Source organism: Rattus rattus, chromosome 6 (genome assembly GCF_011064425.1).
Source record: "Rattus rattus isolate New Zealand chromosome 6, Rrattus_CSIRO_v1, whole genome shotgun sequence".
Classification (NCBI taxonomy): Eukaryota; Metazoa; Chordata; class Mammalia; order Rodentia; family Muridae; genus Rattus; species Rattus rattus.
Genome location: NC_046159.1, coordinates 6,800,015 through 6,816,217, shown reverse-complemented (window position 1 = coordinate 6,816,217; position 16,203 = coordinate 6,800,015). Strand labels below are relative to the sequence as shown.

The following is a 16,203-nucleotide window of genomic DNA, read 5'->3' as shown; positions in this document are numbered from 1 at the left end:
TGATTCGTCAGTTAAAATGAGACGTTCAACTGCAAAGGTGGCTCAGTGACAGAGTACTTGCCTAGCTTGCATGAGGCTAGGGTTGGATTCACACAGAGAAGGGGGTTGGGGGCAGCCATTCAACGTGTTCACATTACTGAGGCTTCTGCTCAGACACTCATTTCATTGACTTTACTCCCCTCAGTTCTATGGCTTGAACTCAGGGCTCATACATACTGGGCAGACAGGCTACCGCTGAGCTGTATCCCAAGGCAGTTTCATTGGGGTCTGTGGCTGCTCTTTCCAAATATGTACTTCTTCCTTGGCAAAATGGGTTCAAAATGTATAAATTCTGCCCCCCTGGGTCATGAATGATTAACCACAGATGGGCTGCCCAGCACAGATGGCCTGTCCTGAGATCAGGTATCTCCCATTCCTGCGGCAATCTTCTGACCATTCCTTGGTGTCTTGTTCCTGGACTTTTGGGGTCTGCTGCTGGAACAGATGACTTATGGCCTAGTTTCTGACTGGAGACAAATGGAATAAATGGGCCCCTTCATCCCTAGACCTAAAACAGACTAAAATGTCTGGATTCTATAGGGAAGAGCCTCTGGGGGAAGGGCAGCTCAGCCCTTGGTCTGGAAAATTCAGGGTTGGAGGCAGGGTATGGCAGGTAGGGACTGGGGGATGCTGGGAGAACATGGAGGCTAGGTCTGCTTTGATTCGTAAAATATACACCTCAGTTCCTTGTCCAAAACCAAATGCCTGGGCTGTTCCCAGAGAATGCCTATTGATGTTGGGGCTGGGATACTGGAATAAAGCAATGAATGGGAGTTTGGAGATTTGTGTGACCCACTGGTGAAGGGGGTGGGGCTGCTGCAAATGATCTGTTACCAAGCTGGGTATAAGACTAGGGAATTGGTATTGAAGCACCTGAGAGGGCTGTGAATTTTGCCACTAATCTACCAGCATCCCTGACCTGAGTGGCCTGCGAGTTTCCAGGGAGTGCCTGCTTGATTTAAAGCAGGGGCTGGGATAAAGCAATGAGAAGCAGGAGGGAAGTTAGGGGGATTGAGATCTGGGTGATCCCTTGTAGATGGAGGCAGGGAGAAAGGGAAGCTGCAGCAGGTGGTCTGCTACAAAGCTGGAAATGGGGCTGTGAGATTGGTTTTAGAGGAGCTTAGGGAGTGGTGAGGAGCTGAAGTTACTCCACCTGCTTCCCTAGCTGCATGCTTACATGTCTAAGTCCCAGTAGATACTAATGAAAAGTTCATGTAGCAGGAGTTGATTCAGTGGGTGATCACAAATCCTCTGACTTCCAAAGGTCCAGAATCACAAGTACAAAACTTCTAAGATCGCAGTGCATTTCGCTCAGTTGATAGTTTGCCTAGTTTGTACAAAGACCCTCACTCAAGTCTCAGGATGACTCGGCCCCCACACAAGACCATCCTGGCTGTAATCACATGAGGTTTATCGATAGGAACCAGTGCACTGGGGTCGAGACTCATATCCCACACAGGGGCAGTGGAGTTCGACCCCGAGAGGCTGGGAGAAAGGGTATTTAAAGGGTATTAAACCACAACCCAAGGGGGCAGGGATGGCGTCATTGGAAAGTGTGAAGAATACCAGTGAAAACTCACAAGGAGAAACTCTCTGTTTCCTGCTTCTCAAGATTGTTTAACTTCATGGTCTGCTAGTTCCTGAGAGAAGCTGCTTCCTGCTTCTCAAGATTGTTCTCTAAGATTTATGGTCAGCTAGTTTCTGGGAGAAAGCTGTTGAGTCAGCCAATGTAATTACCCATTCTATAGCCCTAGGAGAGGCTTCCTGGAACATACAATTCTGGGGCCTAACCTGTTTCTTCTGCTATAAACTTTGTGTCTGGTGGGGGGGGGGACAACTTTAAAACTTTTACCTTTCAGTTTCAATCCCTGGTTCGGCATAAGTCAGGATCCAACACCTTAGGTAGAGGCTGGAAAGCCATGCTCAGACACACAGTTGGACACAAAACAACAAAAACCTTCCAAGACAATATTCTGCATCCCTAGCCCCCAAATTCCTATATAATTACCGTAGTTTTTGATTTTGTTCCCTCTCTGCCTTTTAAATCTAATCTTATCATCCCAGTGTCCTGGTGTTTATTGTTAGAAAGTGTGTAATTCAAGTGTCCAAGACAATTCCAAAGCAATGTATAAGGCTATGAGAGTACCTTGGAAAGACTAAATTTGGTATTTATAACATGCAAAGTAGCAGTGTTCAACTTTTAAATTAGATAATAGGAAGTATAGCATGTGTAAGTACAAATTCAAAATTTCAAAAATAAAAATCGTTTCTTAACCCAGTGAACAAACCATCTCATTCTCTCAGAAGGAATAGAGAGAACTTTGTTGTTTTTTGTTGTTGTTATTTTGGTTTTTGTTTTTGTTTTTTTTTTTTTAAGCCCATAAAAGTGTGTTTTATTCGGCCAATAAAATTATCTCAGAGACTTACTGCTGAGTAAACTCACCGTCCTAGTTTTCTTCTGGTTCAACTCAGCTGTTCTAGCTCAAACTCCTTTCCAGTCTGACTTAATCATTTTGGCTTATTTCAGCTTCTCTGAAATTTTCAGAATTGCTCTGCTTAGCCTTAAACGAACTGGCATTTTGTTCTAATCTTCTGCCTCCTTCTTATCCCCCAGCTTGTTTTATCTTCCTACAACCATCTCCCCGTCTCTGTGCTGCGGTCTTGAGAGCTGGGCATATCCTACTCTGACTCATTCTGTCAAATCTTTCTCTAAGTTACTTTCTCTGCCCCTCAACTAGGTAACACTTTCAAACATGGCTGCCTCCATCTATAAACTAACCTTACGTTCCATTGTTTGGGACTAAAGGTTTGTACTAAAGGTATGATTGCATTCCAGCCAGATCATTTGTGATCCAAGGAGTATCTGTATTCCAGCTGGATCACATAAACCTTTGGATGTGATCCCTTGCCAGAACAGCCATGTTGCTGGACTAAAATTCCTCTACAAAACCAGTTAAAGCTTTAATCTGTAATACCTCCTCACTCCCAAGACTTGTGTTGAAAGCCTAGTCCATCCCCAGTGAAGTAATGGTCATAAGTGGATCATAAGCATTGGGATTCAGACCTGGGACAAATGGCTGAGATGCGTATTTTACATAATAAAGTGGACCTGACCTACAGGTTCTCCCAGCATCCCTCAGTCCCTGGTATACCCAGCCCTCTGCCATGAACTTTCCAGCTGACATGCTGGGCTTCCCCACCCATAGATCTTCCTTATATAACCTAGACATTTTGGTCTCCCTCTTCCTCTCTCCCTCCCTCTGCATTTTCTCTCTCCCTGCTTGCACACTTTTTCTTTCATTCTCTTCCCCATCCCCTCTGTCTCCTTCCCCATGGCAACTTCCCTCGTCTGTTCCTTGGGACCAGTGAACCCACCCAAGAATGTCTACCCAATAAACCTGACTTTATATACTTGAATTGGCTCATTTCATTAGCAGAGAATAACTTATCAATAAGGTCTCTGACTTCACCAATGTATTATTAGTTCATTAATGGGTTCATAACTGAATGGACTGTATGACTCTCAGAGAGAATCTTCCCTCAGGAGGGAGATCCTCAAGCCCCAATGACCAGCCCGAGTCCACAGGCTGCAATCTGCAAGAGGATTTTTATTGATCAGGAAGCACAGGTATTTGTGGGCGTCCCAGTCAATTCGGAAGACTGGCGCACCTAACAGAACCAGGGACGGGTTTTTTATAGTGTTTTGGGGAGCAGAAGCAGGTTTACAGAAGCAGATGCATGGTTACAGGGATGTGATTGGTGGAGTAAATGAGGCATACGTTGTACATTACCTATTTTGGCTATAATCATAACAATGAGTTAGCAAAAAGTACATGGTGGTCGGGTCTCCCGGGGGGTCAGGGACTGTTTCTTTTTCCCTGCCAGGTGGCCCATGGAGCAATGCCCATATTTTAGTCTGGTTTCTGCATTTTGTTTTCTTTTCTGGGCTATTTTGTCTAAATGTTGGGTCAGCTTGTCCCACAAGTCTTGGGACACATTTGAACTTCTTGAACTTTCTCATAAGGCTTATTTTAGTTCCAAGCCTGTGTATTAAAACTTATCTGTCATTTCTATGTTTGAGGGCCTAGGGCTGGGCTTGTATAATTCCCTTTCTGGAAGGGGGTCTTTCAGGACTATTGTGAAGACAGGGTTCTAGAGAGCAGCCCTGAGCCAATTTCTCATACCTTTTTTAAAGGGCAAAACTGCAGGATAGGAGATTTTACAAGCAAGCATGGTTACAGAAGCAAGACCAGGTAGTTAAGGAAATCTTCTCGGACCACGTTACAAAACTTTCTGTGGGCACACTGGTAGGTACAGCCTAGTTCTGAGGATCAGAAGCTTCAGTTTTTACAGTAAACAGAAACCTGACTAGAGTATCAAAATGGCTCTTGGTTACAAAATGAAGTTGGGGTGTTTCCTCAGTGATGGGAACTCTAGGAGGGAGGGCTTTATTGGAAGAAAAAGTCAGTCTGGGTGCGTCTTTGTGAGGGTGTATCTTATCCCTGGTCCCTTGCTCTCTGCTTCCTGGTCACCATGATGTGAGAAGCCACTTCTACTGCATACTGTGGTTGCCGTAATATCCCACCTTGCCTCAGCACAAAGCAATGGAGCCAGCAGACCATGGATTGGAGCCTGAAACTGAGCCAGAACAAATCACTTCTCTTTTAAACTGATTTCCTCAGTTAATTTGTTACTGTATCAAAGATAACACTCCAGTTCCTTATTTATCTTTCCAGAGATATTTTATTAATCCTGAAGCAAACTATGCATATTACATCCATCATATATAAATATACCATCTACACAATCAATTGTACGTGAGTGTTTATTACATCCATGCATATATAAATATACCATCTGCACAATCAATTGTACGTGACACAGTGTTTATTACATCCATGCATATATAAACATACCAACTACACAATCAATTGTACGTGACACAGTGTTTTCTTATAAAATCCTGACACTCTGCCATGTGAAATGGGAACATAACCCTAACTAACTTTAGTAAACCATACAGAGCTATCCAAGGTGTCATAGCAAAGGAATGAAGAAATTCATTATCTAGCTATTCTATCAATTTTTGAAATAGGGTCTTACTATATTACTCTGACTGTCCTTGAACTCACTATAGACCAAGCTGGCCTCAAAGTCAGAGATGAGCCTACCTCAGCCTTCTAAGTGGTAGTAGTCAAGGCCCAAGCCACCGCGCCCCACTGAATTGCATTCTTTAAACTGTTGAGTAACTCCTACAGCGGAAATTTTTAGAACTTAATACAAACAGAACTATATTCATACTTGAAAGCCCTTTGACAAATCAGGGATGAAAATCCCATACTGCACTTGTGGTCAGTCCATTGTTATCTTGCTGGGTTGGCTCTGGAAGTGTGTATTCTGCTAGTTGGTACAGTTGATGCTGAATGCTGTGTCCACTGAACTGGGGCCTCCCAGGGTCACCAATCAGTACTCGAGTTCCATAGGCCCAAAAGCAGTTCTGCAGCCATAAGTGAAGACTGTCTGCAAGGTCTTCATCATAAAACATATCTCCAAGAACAATGAGATCAAACTTACCTTGTCGGGTATTCAAAATGTTTTTGGTTAAAATAGGAAAAGGATTCAGTCCATTTAATTTGCAATTTAGTGTAATCGCCATTCCTGCAACTTTACAAAACATATGATGAATTGGTCTATAAGCATGTATCAGTGGGCTATTTTAATTCCTTATTATTTAAACACTTTTTTAAAATCTAACTAGGGGCCAGTGAGAAGGTCTGCAGGTTACGATGGTTGCCGCTAACCTAATGGAATGGTGATATACAAACTTAAATCCCAGCACTCAGATGATACTAGCAGATCGCTGTGATTTTAAGACCAGTCTGGTCGGTCTATATAGGGAGTCCATGACAGACAGGACTACAGAAAGACCCTGGATCAACAAACCAAAAAACAAAAGGTCAATATATGAAACACACGTGGTGGAAAGAGGGAACCAAACCCACAAGCTGTCCCTGCTCCCCCATGAGATGTGCCTTGTAGCACACTCACAAATGAACTAATAAATGTAAACATAATCTAATACTTACCTTTTGTTAAAAGGGACTTTTTTCTTGTTTTTGTTGTTTTCATTTTTATTTCACTTGTGTTTTGTCTGGACTCATGTCTGTGAGTGTGCTGGATCCCCTGGAGCTGTAGCTACAGAGCGTTGTGAGCTGCCATGTGGGTGCTGAGAATTGAATCTGGGTCTTATGGACAAGCAGCCAGTGCTCTTAACCTCTAAGCCATCTCTCCAGCTCCTGTTATTTTTTAGGCAAAGAAGTTTAAAATTTATGCCAGTATAAGTTATATACTAATGGTGTATAAAAATATATGATGGTGAACACCTGTCACTCCAAGACTTGGTAATATACAGCAGGAAGATCCCTACGTATAGCCAACCTGAGATACAAAGGGAGGTACCAAGCCAGCCAGGTCTTCAGCACAAGACCCTTTCTCAGACAAATAAAAAAACAAAACAAAGAGGCTGGGCATGGTGGTGCACTCCTATAACCCCAAAGGTGGAAATAGGAAGATCATAAATTCAAGGTCATCCTTAGCTACAGAGCTAACTGAGGCCATCCTGGACTAAATGAAACTGTCGGGGAGGGAGGAGAGAGAGAGAGAGAGAGAGAGAGAGAGAGAGAGAGAGAGAGAGAGAGAGAGAAGAGAGAGAGAGAGAGAAGAGAGAGAGAGAGAGAGAGAGAGAGAGAGAGAGAGAGAGAGAGAGAGAGAGAGAAAGGGAAATGGTGGAGGAGAGAGGAGAGATCAGGTTACCCTGACCCCATACCCACACCCAGCCCCGAATTATATCCGGCTTGACATGATGTTTGTAAAATGTTAACAGACCAGTGTTCCTCCTTCCTTCCTGGGAAATGATCCCTTGTCAAAAGTGAAAACTCTCCTAGCTTGCACCAATGTGATTTAATTGTGCTGTTTTGTTTGTATAAATTCTGTAGTGCTTAATATAGGGTCCAGCTATAGGGTCCCAGAATTCTTTATGACAAAAGCCTGCTCTCAGTTCTCTAGCGTAAAGAGCTCCTACTTGGTCTTATATTCATGGTAGTTTATTACTTTCTCATGTGGGCTATAGCCAATAAAGGAACATTTTTAAAAGGCTATATGTTAAACATAGAAGAGCAGTGATGTGATCTTTTTTGTATGTGTATTTACATAGACAGAAAAACAAATGTTGGGCTTGATCAAGTTATATCTGAAACCCCTTAATAAAACAAGACCCCGGATGGCTCTACTCTAAATAAGGGTAGGTGAAGAAAAAAATCATATGAAATAAGAGTTTAAGGGGGTTGGGGATTTAGCTCAGCGGTAGAGTGCTTGCCTAGCAAGCCCAAGGCCCTGGGTTCGGTCCCCAGCTCCAAAAAAAAGAAAAGAAAAGAAAAAAAAAAGAAAAAAAAGAAAAGAAAAGAAAAGAGTTTAACTAATACAACTTGAGCCTTTTTCTTGCTTGTTTTTGTTTTGTTTTGTTTCTTTGTCTGGTTGATTGATTGTTTGGAACAGGGTCTCATTTTGTAGCTCTAGCTGGCCTGGAACTGTGTCTACCTCCTGAGTGCTAGAATTTAAGGCATGGGCCAACACACCCAACACAGCTTGGGTCTTAATGCAGTAAAAAAAATCCACTAAAGACACAAGCCTATCTATCTTTACTTGGATTTTGTGTCAAATAAACATTGCTTACATACTTCAGGGCATTCTCAACCCTGAGCTAACATGTGTGCCTCCACAGGTTTCCCTATGGAATGTCTGGCAAACAAATCAAATCCTCTTGGGGAAATGTACCACCAGTTCAGGCCCCACTGAACATACCTCACTGTATCAGATTACAAAACAAGGCAATAAACTATCATGATGAAAAGGGGGCAGTGGGAATGAGCTTTAAATGTTTTAAAATATGCAGTCCTTACTGGGGTCTATGTCATTGGCCAAGATCTTCGATGCTCCACTCATCTTAGCAGCGATGGCTGTAGCTCCACATCCACTCCCAAGATCTAAGACAGACTTTCCTCTAACAACATCAGGGTTATCCAAAAGATACCTAAATTAGAAAGAAAGGGGTAAACACCTGAGGGGGAACACCTGATGGAAAAGGAGAATAAGAAGCATTAAAACAAAAACAGGCAGGATGGTTTAGCACACAAAGGTACTTGCGTTGAAGTGACTGAGTTCAACATGGTGTAGAGAGAACCAATTCATGCAAGTTACCCTCCGACCCTCACATGGTATACCTGTGCTACCACACACAAAGCAATTAAATATATTTTTTTTTCTGATGGTAAAGAACCTACCTGGCCTGTAGCAGTAACAATACTATTGCTGGGAAACAGACCTTTTGTCTGACAGCTCTACATCCTTAAGACATAACCAGATGAAATCGAGATCAATGCTAAAGCAAAGAGTAGATAGACATGCTAAAAGCATTTACTTTTGTTTCAGCTACTGTTTCCTAAAAGTATAGATGCAGCTATATGAAAAAAACGAGATGGACAGAAGGGAGCTTTTAAAATGCTAAATTGAGGTAGAGCTGGAGAGATGGCTCAGTGGTTAAGAGCACGGACTGCACTTCCAAAGGTCCTGAGTTCAAATCCCAGCAACCACATGGTGGCTCACAACCATCTGTAATGAGAGCTGATGTCCTCTTCTGGTGCCTCTGAAGAGAGCTATAGTGTACTTATATATAATTTAAAAAAAAAATCTTTAAAGAAATGCTAAATTGAATCAAATGCAAATGAGATGCCAAAGAAGAGAAAATCCCAAATGATCACTCATACCTTCTATGTGCTGAAGAGCCAATTCTAGACATGGGTAGCATCTGTAGTATTAAAGCAGGGTCTTTGAAGGGATGGGTCTTTAGGATCCATCAAGAAACTCTATACTAATTGTTGATACGCACATGTAACAAAGCAACATCAAAGCAATGACCAAGGGGCTATAAAAACAAGGCTTTGGGTTGAGGTATGTGTTACAAAAGTTAGTATGAAGGCTGGAGAATTGACTCAGTGGTTAAGAACACTTGGTACTGTTGCAGAGGGACCTGATGCCTTCTTCTGACCTTAATGGGCAACAGGCACACATGAAGTGCTCAGACATAACACTCAGGCAAAACACTCATACACAAAATAGACAAGTCTTAAAAAAAAAAAAAAAAAAAAGGAAGTTGGAAGCTGGGCAGTGGTGGCATTCAGGAAGCAGAGGCAGGTGGATCACTGTGAGAGTTCCAGGACAGCATGGGCTACATAGTGAGGCCCTGAGGGAAGGGGGAATATGACTCATTGCTGTAACCAAATTCCTGATGTACTGGCTGGTTTTGTGTGTCAACTTGACACAAGCTGAAGTTATCACACAGAAAGGAGCCTCAGTTGAGGAAATGCCTCCATGAGACCCAGATGTAAGGCATTTTCTCAACTTGTGATCTGTGGGGAGCCAACCTGCCTGAGACCCCAGCATTGAGCTAATTAGGACAGAAAAAGAACATATGAAAGCTCACCTAAAACTTAAATGTTCTAGCTGATACCAATCTGGTGGTCAGTCAGAGTTGCTCAGTAACAAGGCTTCCTAACTTCCTACAAGACCTAGGCCAACATCCCGCAGGAGTGAGCCAACTACCCCATTGGCTAGTACATCAAGGTCTCCCGGCCCCCTGAAGACTTCCTCCTCCCCCTTGCCTTGCTACTGTACATAATCAGAGCCTGCAAGCATTAAACTTGATCAGACTCTTGTCTTGGCGTCCTTCTTTGTGTCTCTCGTCCCCCCCATTCTCTTCCAGGTACCCTCTGGACCCTCGTTGACTATCCTGCAGGACGGGACACTGATCAAGGGGGGAGGACCCAGCCCATTGTGCGTGGTGCCATCCCTGGGCTGGTAGTCTTGGGTTCTATAAGAGAGTAAGCTGAGCAAGCCAGAGGAAGCAAGCCAGTAAGTAACATCTCTCCATGGCCTCTGCATCAGCTCTTGCCTCCTGCCCTGTGTGAGTTCCAGTCCTGACTTCCAGTGTAAGCTGAATAAACCCTTTCCTCCCCAACTTGCTTCTTGGTCATGATGTTTGTGCAGGAATAGACACCCTGGCTAAGACACCTGACAAGAAACTTAAGGGAAGAAGAGTTTATTTTGAAGGATCACGGTTTGAAGACACAATCATTGTAGGAAGGTATGGCAGTAGGGACCTGTAGTTGTGGGAGTATGTGACTGATGCTCTTATCAGGATAAACTATGAAGAAAAGGAAAGAATTCTAGGATTCAACTAGCTTTCTTCCTTCTTTTTATATTCAGAGTGCAATCAAATCCTATGGGAAGTGTCACCCACATTCAAGGCGAGCTTTCCCTCCTCAGTTAAACCTCTTTGGAAATATCCTATCCTGGCTGGGTTTTTTTTGTCAACTTGACACTAGCTAAAGGCAAGTGGGAAAGGGTACCCTCAGTTGAGAAAATGACTCTACCAGAGTGGCCTGTGAGCAAGCCTAAGGGACTTTGTTTAATGATTGATATGGGAGGGCAGCCTATTGGGAACGATGCCCAGACAGGTAATCTTGTATGGTGTTAAAAAAAAAAGCAGACTGAGCAAGCAGGGCTTCTCCACGGACTATGCTTTAGTTACTGCCTAGAGTTCCTGCCCTGACTTTCCTGATGATAGATTCCTGTGACCTAGAAGTATAAAATGAAATAAACACTTTCTTCTCCAAGTTGCTTTTGGTTATTTTTTTTTTTTTAATTACAGCAATAGAAAGCATAAGAAAAGCACACCCTCAGAGACATGCCAAGAGGTGTGTCTTATGGGTAACTCCAGATTCATTGGAGTTGACAACAAAGGTTACCCAGGGCAGGTGTGAAGAGGTCTATTTTGTTAAGGTATCCACATCTATGACTGTCATGAGGCCAAGCTAAACTAACAGTGACCAGTTCTGGACGTAGTACAGCCGTCTCTGAATGTTTTGTTGACAATCCCTGTATTCTCACTTAGTCTCAGCTGAAACCCCAGACTCAAGAGGTCTCAACGCCTGTCGTCCTCTCTGTGGCAGTGCAAAGGCAAGTATGTGAGAGACTAAATGTTTTAAGAAAGCACTGCTTCATTTCACAGGATAGCTTCAAACTCCTACCCATCATGCCTCAGCCTCTAAATGCTAGGGTTACAGGGTGTCACTATCATGGGTAACTATAGGACATCTTTTTGGAGATGACTTGTCTTCCTACAGGACAAATCCTCTTCTACTTTACCAGAAGGATGGCAATCCAAACCATATACAAGTTGGGGCTTTGCATGGACCTCAATGACTTTCTGGTTCTGCTACTGGGGTCAGAGAGAATGAAGCCAATGAAATGGAGGTGGGGGGTGGATACATAAAGGAAGAAGGACTTTCAATATTTCAATGAAACATACCTAGACAGAGCCTGGCCTCCTGGCCAGTAGATAGCCCAGTAGGGATCACTGTAGGGCCACAGGTCAGCCCTTTCCCACCAAAACTTGCACCTGGGGGTTAAAAGCCGTAACTGGATTTCAGGGGTAAGGCTGCCACTGCTGGTGACTTCAGTGTTCTCCTCCAGGTAGGCTTTCATCTTGGGATCCAAACAGCTCCCCACTGTCCTCCAGGGAAAGACAGGAAACCCACTGTTCAGAGCCTGCAGAAAACTCCACTGGCTCCTGGGAGCTTTCCAGCACAGGCTGAAAGCCATTAGCGCATCTCCAAACCTCAGGTTCTGTCCATGTTGCTATTAATAAGGACTGTTTGCCAAGCAAATAGAATGAGGGTCCGTCTTTCCACTTAATGGACACTGGAATTTCTGAATCTACAACAAAGAAACAATACTGAAAATTCTTAGTCTAGCCAACATGTCCACATCCTTCCACATAACAAAACAATAAGCTAGCCACAAAACAATATGCACTAACAACCCAGAAGTCCAAATTCATGCTGGAGGACAGCTTTGGCTTACCAGTTTTGGCAAAGAAATTTAGTTGCTTTTTAACTATGAAATCTATTCAGTAATTCATAATGACAAATAAACAAGCGTTTTATTTTTATAACAATGTTCACAAAAATGGAATAAGGTGTATCCTTTTGTTTGTTTTGTTTTTAGGATAGACTTGCACGTTAAAGAAATAGTTCAGCAGTTAAAGAGCACCTGATGCTTTTTCTTTTTTTTTTTTTTAAGTATTATTTAATGTACACTGTCACTGCCTTCAGACACACCAGAAGAGGGCATCAGAGCTCATCACAGATGGTTGTGAGCCACCATGTGGTTGCTGGGATTTGAACTCAGGACCCCTAGAAGAGCAATCAGGTGCTCTTAATCACTGAGCCATCTGTCCAGCCCGCACCTGATGCTCTTGCAGAGGACTCAGGTTCAGTTCCTAGCACCCACGTAGCAGCTCACAATCATAACTTCAGTTCCAGAGGATCTGGTGCCCTCTTCTGGCTTTTTTCAGGCACCAGGCATCTCTCTCACACTCACACTCACTCTCTCTCTCTCTCTCTCTCTCTCTCTCTCTCTCTCTCTCACACACACACACACACACACACACACACACACACTCTGCATTTATACACATGCAGGTAAAGCATAACCATCAAATAAGATATAGACTTGTACTGTACTGTACTATAGCCCAGGCTGCACTAGAATTCACTATGTAGACCAAGTAGACATCAAATACAGTGACCCTCCTCCCTCTAGGTTTATTGTTGCTGGGTCAGACCCAGGTTTACAGCAGAGCAATATGGTATTACTGTGCATCTGGATACCATGTCTTTCCAGCACAGACAGTTTGGTTTTTGAAGACGTTATAAAGCCAATGTAGGTAGGTACTCAAATTATGTTATAGGAAAGGCATCAGGCTGTGACACAGTAGTGAACACCTTGCCTTTAATCTCAACACTTGGGAGGCAGAGGAAAGCAGATCTCCATGGAAGAAGGAAGCGGTGATAAGAAGGGCTGAATTCAAGCCAGCCCTGTTCATGTACTCGGTAATACCTGACTGAACTAAGGGCTCTTGGTTGGGTTCAGTTTTCTCTGCCAGTTAAAGAGTTAAAAAGCAGGATGACTTCCAAGCTCAACAGGTAGCAGTGGAGAAATCTTAAGACCTGAAAACAGAAGCAAACAAAATCAGATTTTGAAGAAAGGCTTTTATCAGGGCAAGGAAACACACACGCAGTAAACACAGGAAAAAAAAAAAAAAAAAACAAAAAAAAACAACTCTCCTCAACAAAGCAGAGGGGAGCTGGAAATCCAGACTCTTCTTGAAGATTAGGAGTGGTGGTGTTTTGGTTTTGAAGTCTCTGAAGGGTTTTCTTCCCATAATGTAGTGTTTGGTCACTTTGAAGAAATAGACAATGGCCAAAAAAAATAAATAAATAAATAAAAATAAAACCTGTCCTAATCTGGCCTTGAACTTGTTGAGCGAGGCCATCACCATGGAAAGGAGAAAAAGCTCACAAGGCTTTTGTTTTAAATTGCCAGGCTTTTGTCTCAGGTCAGGAGGGTGAAGAAAAGCCAGCCATCTTGAAAGTTTTCCACCTTTCTTACCCATCCATGGCCCCTCTTCCTATCTGCCTGCCTGCCAGGGAATCTGTCTGACTCTTTCTTTTCTTTTCTTTTTTTCGGAGCTGGGGACCGAACCCAGGACCTTGCTCTTGCTAGGCAAGCTCTCTACCACTGAGCTAAATCCCCAACCCTTCTGTCTCTTAGTCCCTCAGTAGAACTGCCTCCCTGTACTACCATCTTACAAAAAGACAGTCAGACAGACAGACTGAGTGAGAGAGTGAGTTAGTGAGTGGGTGAGCGAGTGAATCAACCGCCTAAAAAGACGTCTAGGGCATTAAGAGAGCTGTTTTTCTTCTAAGGACCACAGTTTCCAGTGTCTTAGCTTCTGGGAACACATTCCGGCCTCCACTGGCACATGTGCACACACAGATAAGTACGTAAACAAGCAAAGGTGCAGGGCACAGTAGCGCATTTCTACAATCTCATCACTTGGGAGGCTAATAAGGCAGGGCTGCCTCTAATTCGAGACAGTCTGGGCTACATTGCTGGCCAGAGACTCTACGCGAGACCCTTTCCCAAGCAAACAAACGAAAAGGTTAAATTCCAAGCAATGCTGTGACACACGTCATTTTCCTCCAAAACAGAGGACAGGCGTTTACTTAAAAGGATAGTGCGGTCCTTGTGGCCTTACCTGACTTTGTTCGATCAAAACGTGGAACTTGCCCTTCTCACGCAGGAGAAGAAAAAAGAAAAAAGTACAGTAGGTCTCCTTTGTCGGAAGAGGAAGCCTGAACTCGCGGCGGGACAGGGAAGTGGAAACGTGAGGGCGGTGAAACTTGGAACCAATGAAACCCGGAGCGCGCGGCCGCCCGGACCGGAGGGCTCCGCACCGGCTCCGCCCTTTTTCCCCCCGAGCTGTGTTTTATTTTGCACCTCCCTCGGTTCCCAAGGCAACTGGGAAGCAGAAGCTCTCTGTAACCTTAAGACTCCTTAGGTCAGTCCCTGTAGACCTGAAGCGCAATTGCTCAGCTTGCGTGAGTCTTGTCTGCGAATTCTGATTTCTAAAACCTCTTGCCCGGCTTAGGCTGCTAGCACTGTATGCCAAGTTTCTGTGTATCATAATTATAAAATCACATTGTAAGGCTATTTTCAGCCGGTAGGTTCTGAATCTCTTATATCCACCTTTCTAATGACTTTTAAATTTTCCACTGGCCCCTCAACTCAAAGCAAAATTAGCCCATCTCACCTTCATTACCGAAAATCTGCTATGATGTACAAGAAAATAAAAATATCCCAAACCAAGAAAATGGCAAACCGTATTGCTGTATCTAAATTTACAAATTGAAAAATGTTCTTCAGATGCCTGGTCAAAATCTGAATTAGGACCTGGAGATGTAGCTCAGCTGTTATGCGTGTTTAATATAGCACGAGACCCTGAGATCCGCATCTGATCCTAGCATTAAAGAGTGGATGGAAGAGGTCCAAGGTCATACTCAGCAAATTAAAAGTCAGCCTAGGATAGATGAGATCAAGTCTCAAAAGGAAAAGGGAAAAGGGAAGGAAGGAGGGGAGGGGAGGGGAGGGGGAAAAGAGGGGAGGGAAACAGAAGCTGGACCCTATCTAAGTGGCTCAGTGAGTAGAGGCCCACTGCCAAGCCTGACAACCTGAGTTTCTCAGGACTTACATGGTAGAAGGAAAGAACGAGTGTCCTCTGACTTAAATACATGTAATAAAAACTTTAGAAATCTGTATTTAGAGCCCAGAGAAATGCTGAGTTGTTGAACGTGTGCAGTGTTTGCCTAAGATCTGAGTTCTATTCTCGGACCCACACAGGTGGTTCACAACTTCCTGTGATTCCAACTCCAGGGCCCTGTCCCTTCCTTTTAATGGTTTTCCAGCTGTTCATAACTAGAATCTCTAGGAGCTTCCAAGGAGAACACCACCATTACACCAAGTAACAGCCCCAAGTGCATTGTCCTTTGCCTCAGATGAATGGTTTGCTTCTTCCTGACACAAGGGGTTAAACAAGGAGGTTGACACTGGTGACTGGGCCTTATCCAGGTCACCTGGTTTCAGGGTCCTTGAGGCTCCGGCAAGCAGCACATAGTCAATTAAGTCAAGACAGGCAGCACATGTGTGACTTGTGTGCCTCAGTTTAGAGGACGGGATAACAGCATCTCCCCTTCTTCACGTTCTTTACTGGTTAACAGACAAACATGAAACACTGAAGAAGCAGGACAGGAGTTGGGACCCGGGACCTGGGAACAGAAACACAGGACTGATCCCGCCAGCAAGGTGGAACTTCTTCCTGAGATGTCTGAACTCAGAAAGCTACCTCCTAACCTGGGCACCTGGAGAGTGTGTACACATGTGAGAGAGGTAGAAGGAATACTAGAGTGTGAGGTTAGCCTGAGCTACACAGTGATTATCATGCCAGTGAGGACAATGTACCAAGGCCCTATCTAAAACACCCCGAACATGAGCGATAACCTGGGTTACGTTCCCACCACCATTAAAAACAAACAGGGAGGGGTTGGGGATTTGGCTCAGTGGTAGAGCGCTTGCCTAGGAAGCGCAAGGTCCTGGGTTCGTCCCCAGCCCGAAAAAAAAAAAACAAAAAAAACAAACAGGGATGGA

General features: G+C 43.8%; 1 protein-coding gene across 1 annotated transcript; it reads right to left on the bottom strand.

Moving 5' to 3' along the window:
* Positions 1–4,933: 4,933 nt before the first annotated feature.
* Etfbkmt (electron transfer flavoprotein subunit beta lysine methyltransferase) lies at positions 4,934–14,413 on the bottom strand. The gene is made up of 5 exons (XM_032905452.1): positions 14,258–14,413; positions 13,057–13,166; positions 11,465–11,871; positions 7,998–8,128; positions 4,934–5,703 (listed from the first exon to the last, which is right to left on the bottom strand). The coding sequence occupies exons 3-5, from the start codon at positions 11,755–11,757 to the stop codon at positions 5,360–5,362; spliced, it is 768 nt and encodes a 255-aa protein (XP_032761343.1). The 5' UTR covers positions 11,758–11,871; positions 13,057–13,166; positions 14,258–14,413; the 3' UTR covers positions 4,934–5,359.
* Positions 14,414–16,203: the final 1,790 nt, after the last annotated feature.

Bases quoted from the DNA above. Each gene is read 5' to 3' on its own strand.
- Etfbkmt (XM_032905452.1), bottom strand. From the start codon at position 11,757: ATGGCTTTCAGCCTGTGCTGGAAAGCTCCCAGGAGCCAGTGGAGTTTT. The intron at 8,129-11,464 runs GTATGTTTCATT...TTTCTAATTTAG, and splicing joins GGAGGCCAGGCTCTGTCTAG to GTATCTTTTGGATAACCCTG. The intron at 5,704-7,997 runs GTAAGGACTGCA...TGTTTTGTAAAG, and splicing joins GGCCAATGACATAGACCCCA to TTGCAGGAATGGCGATTACA.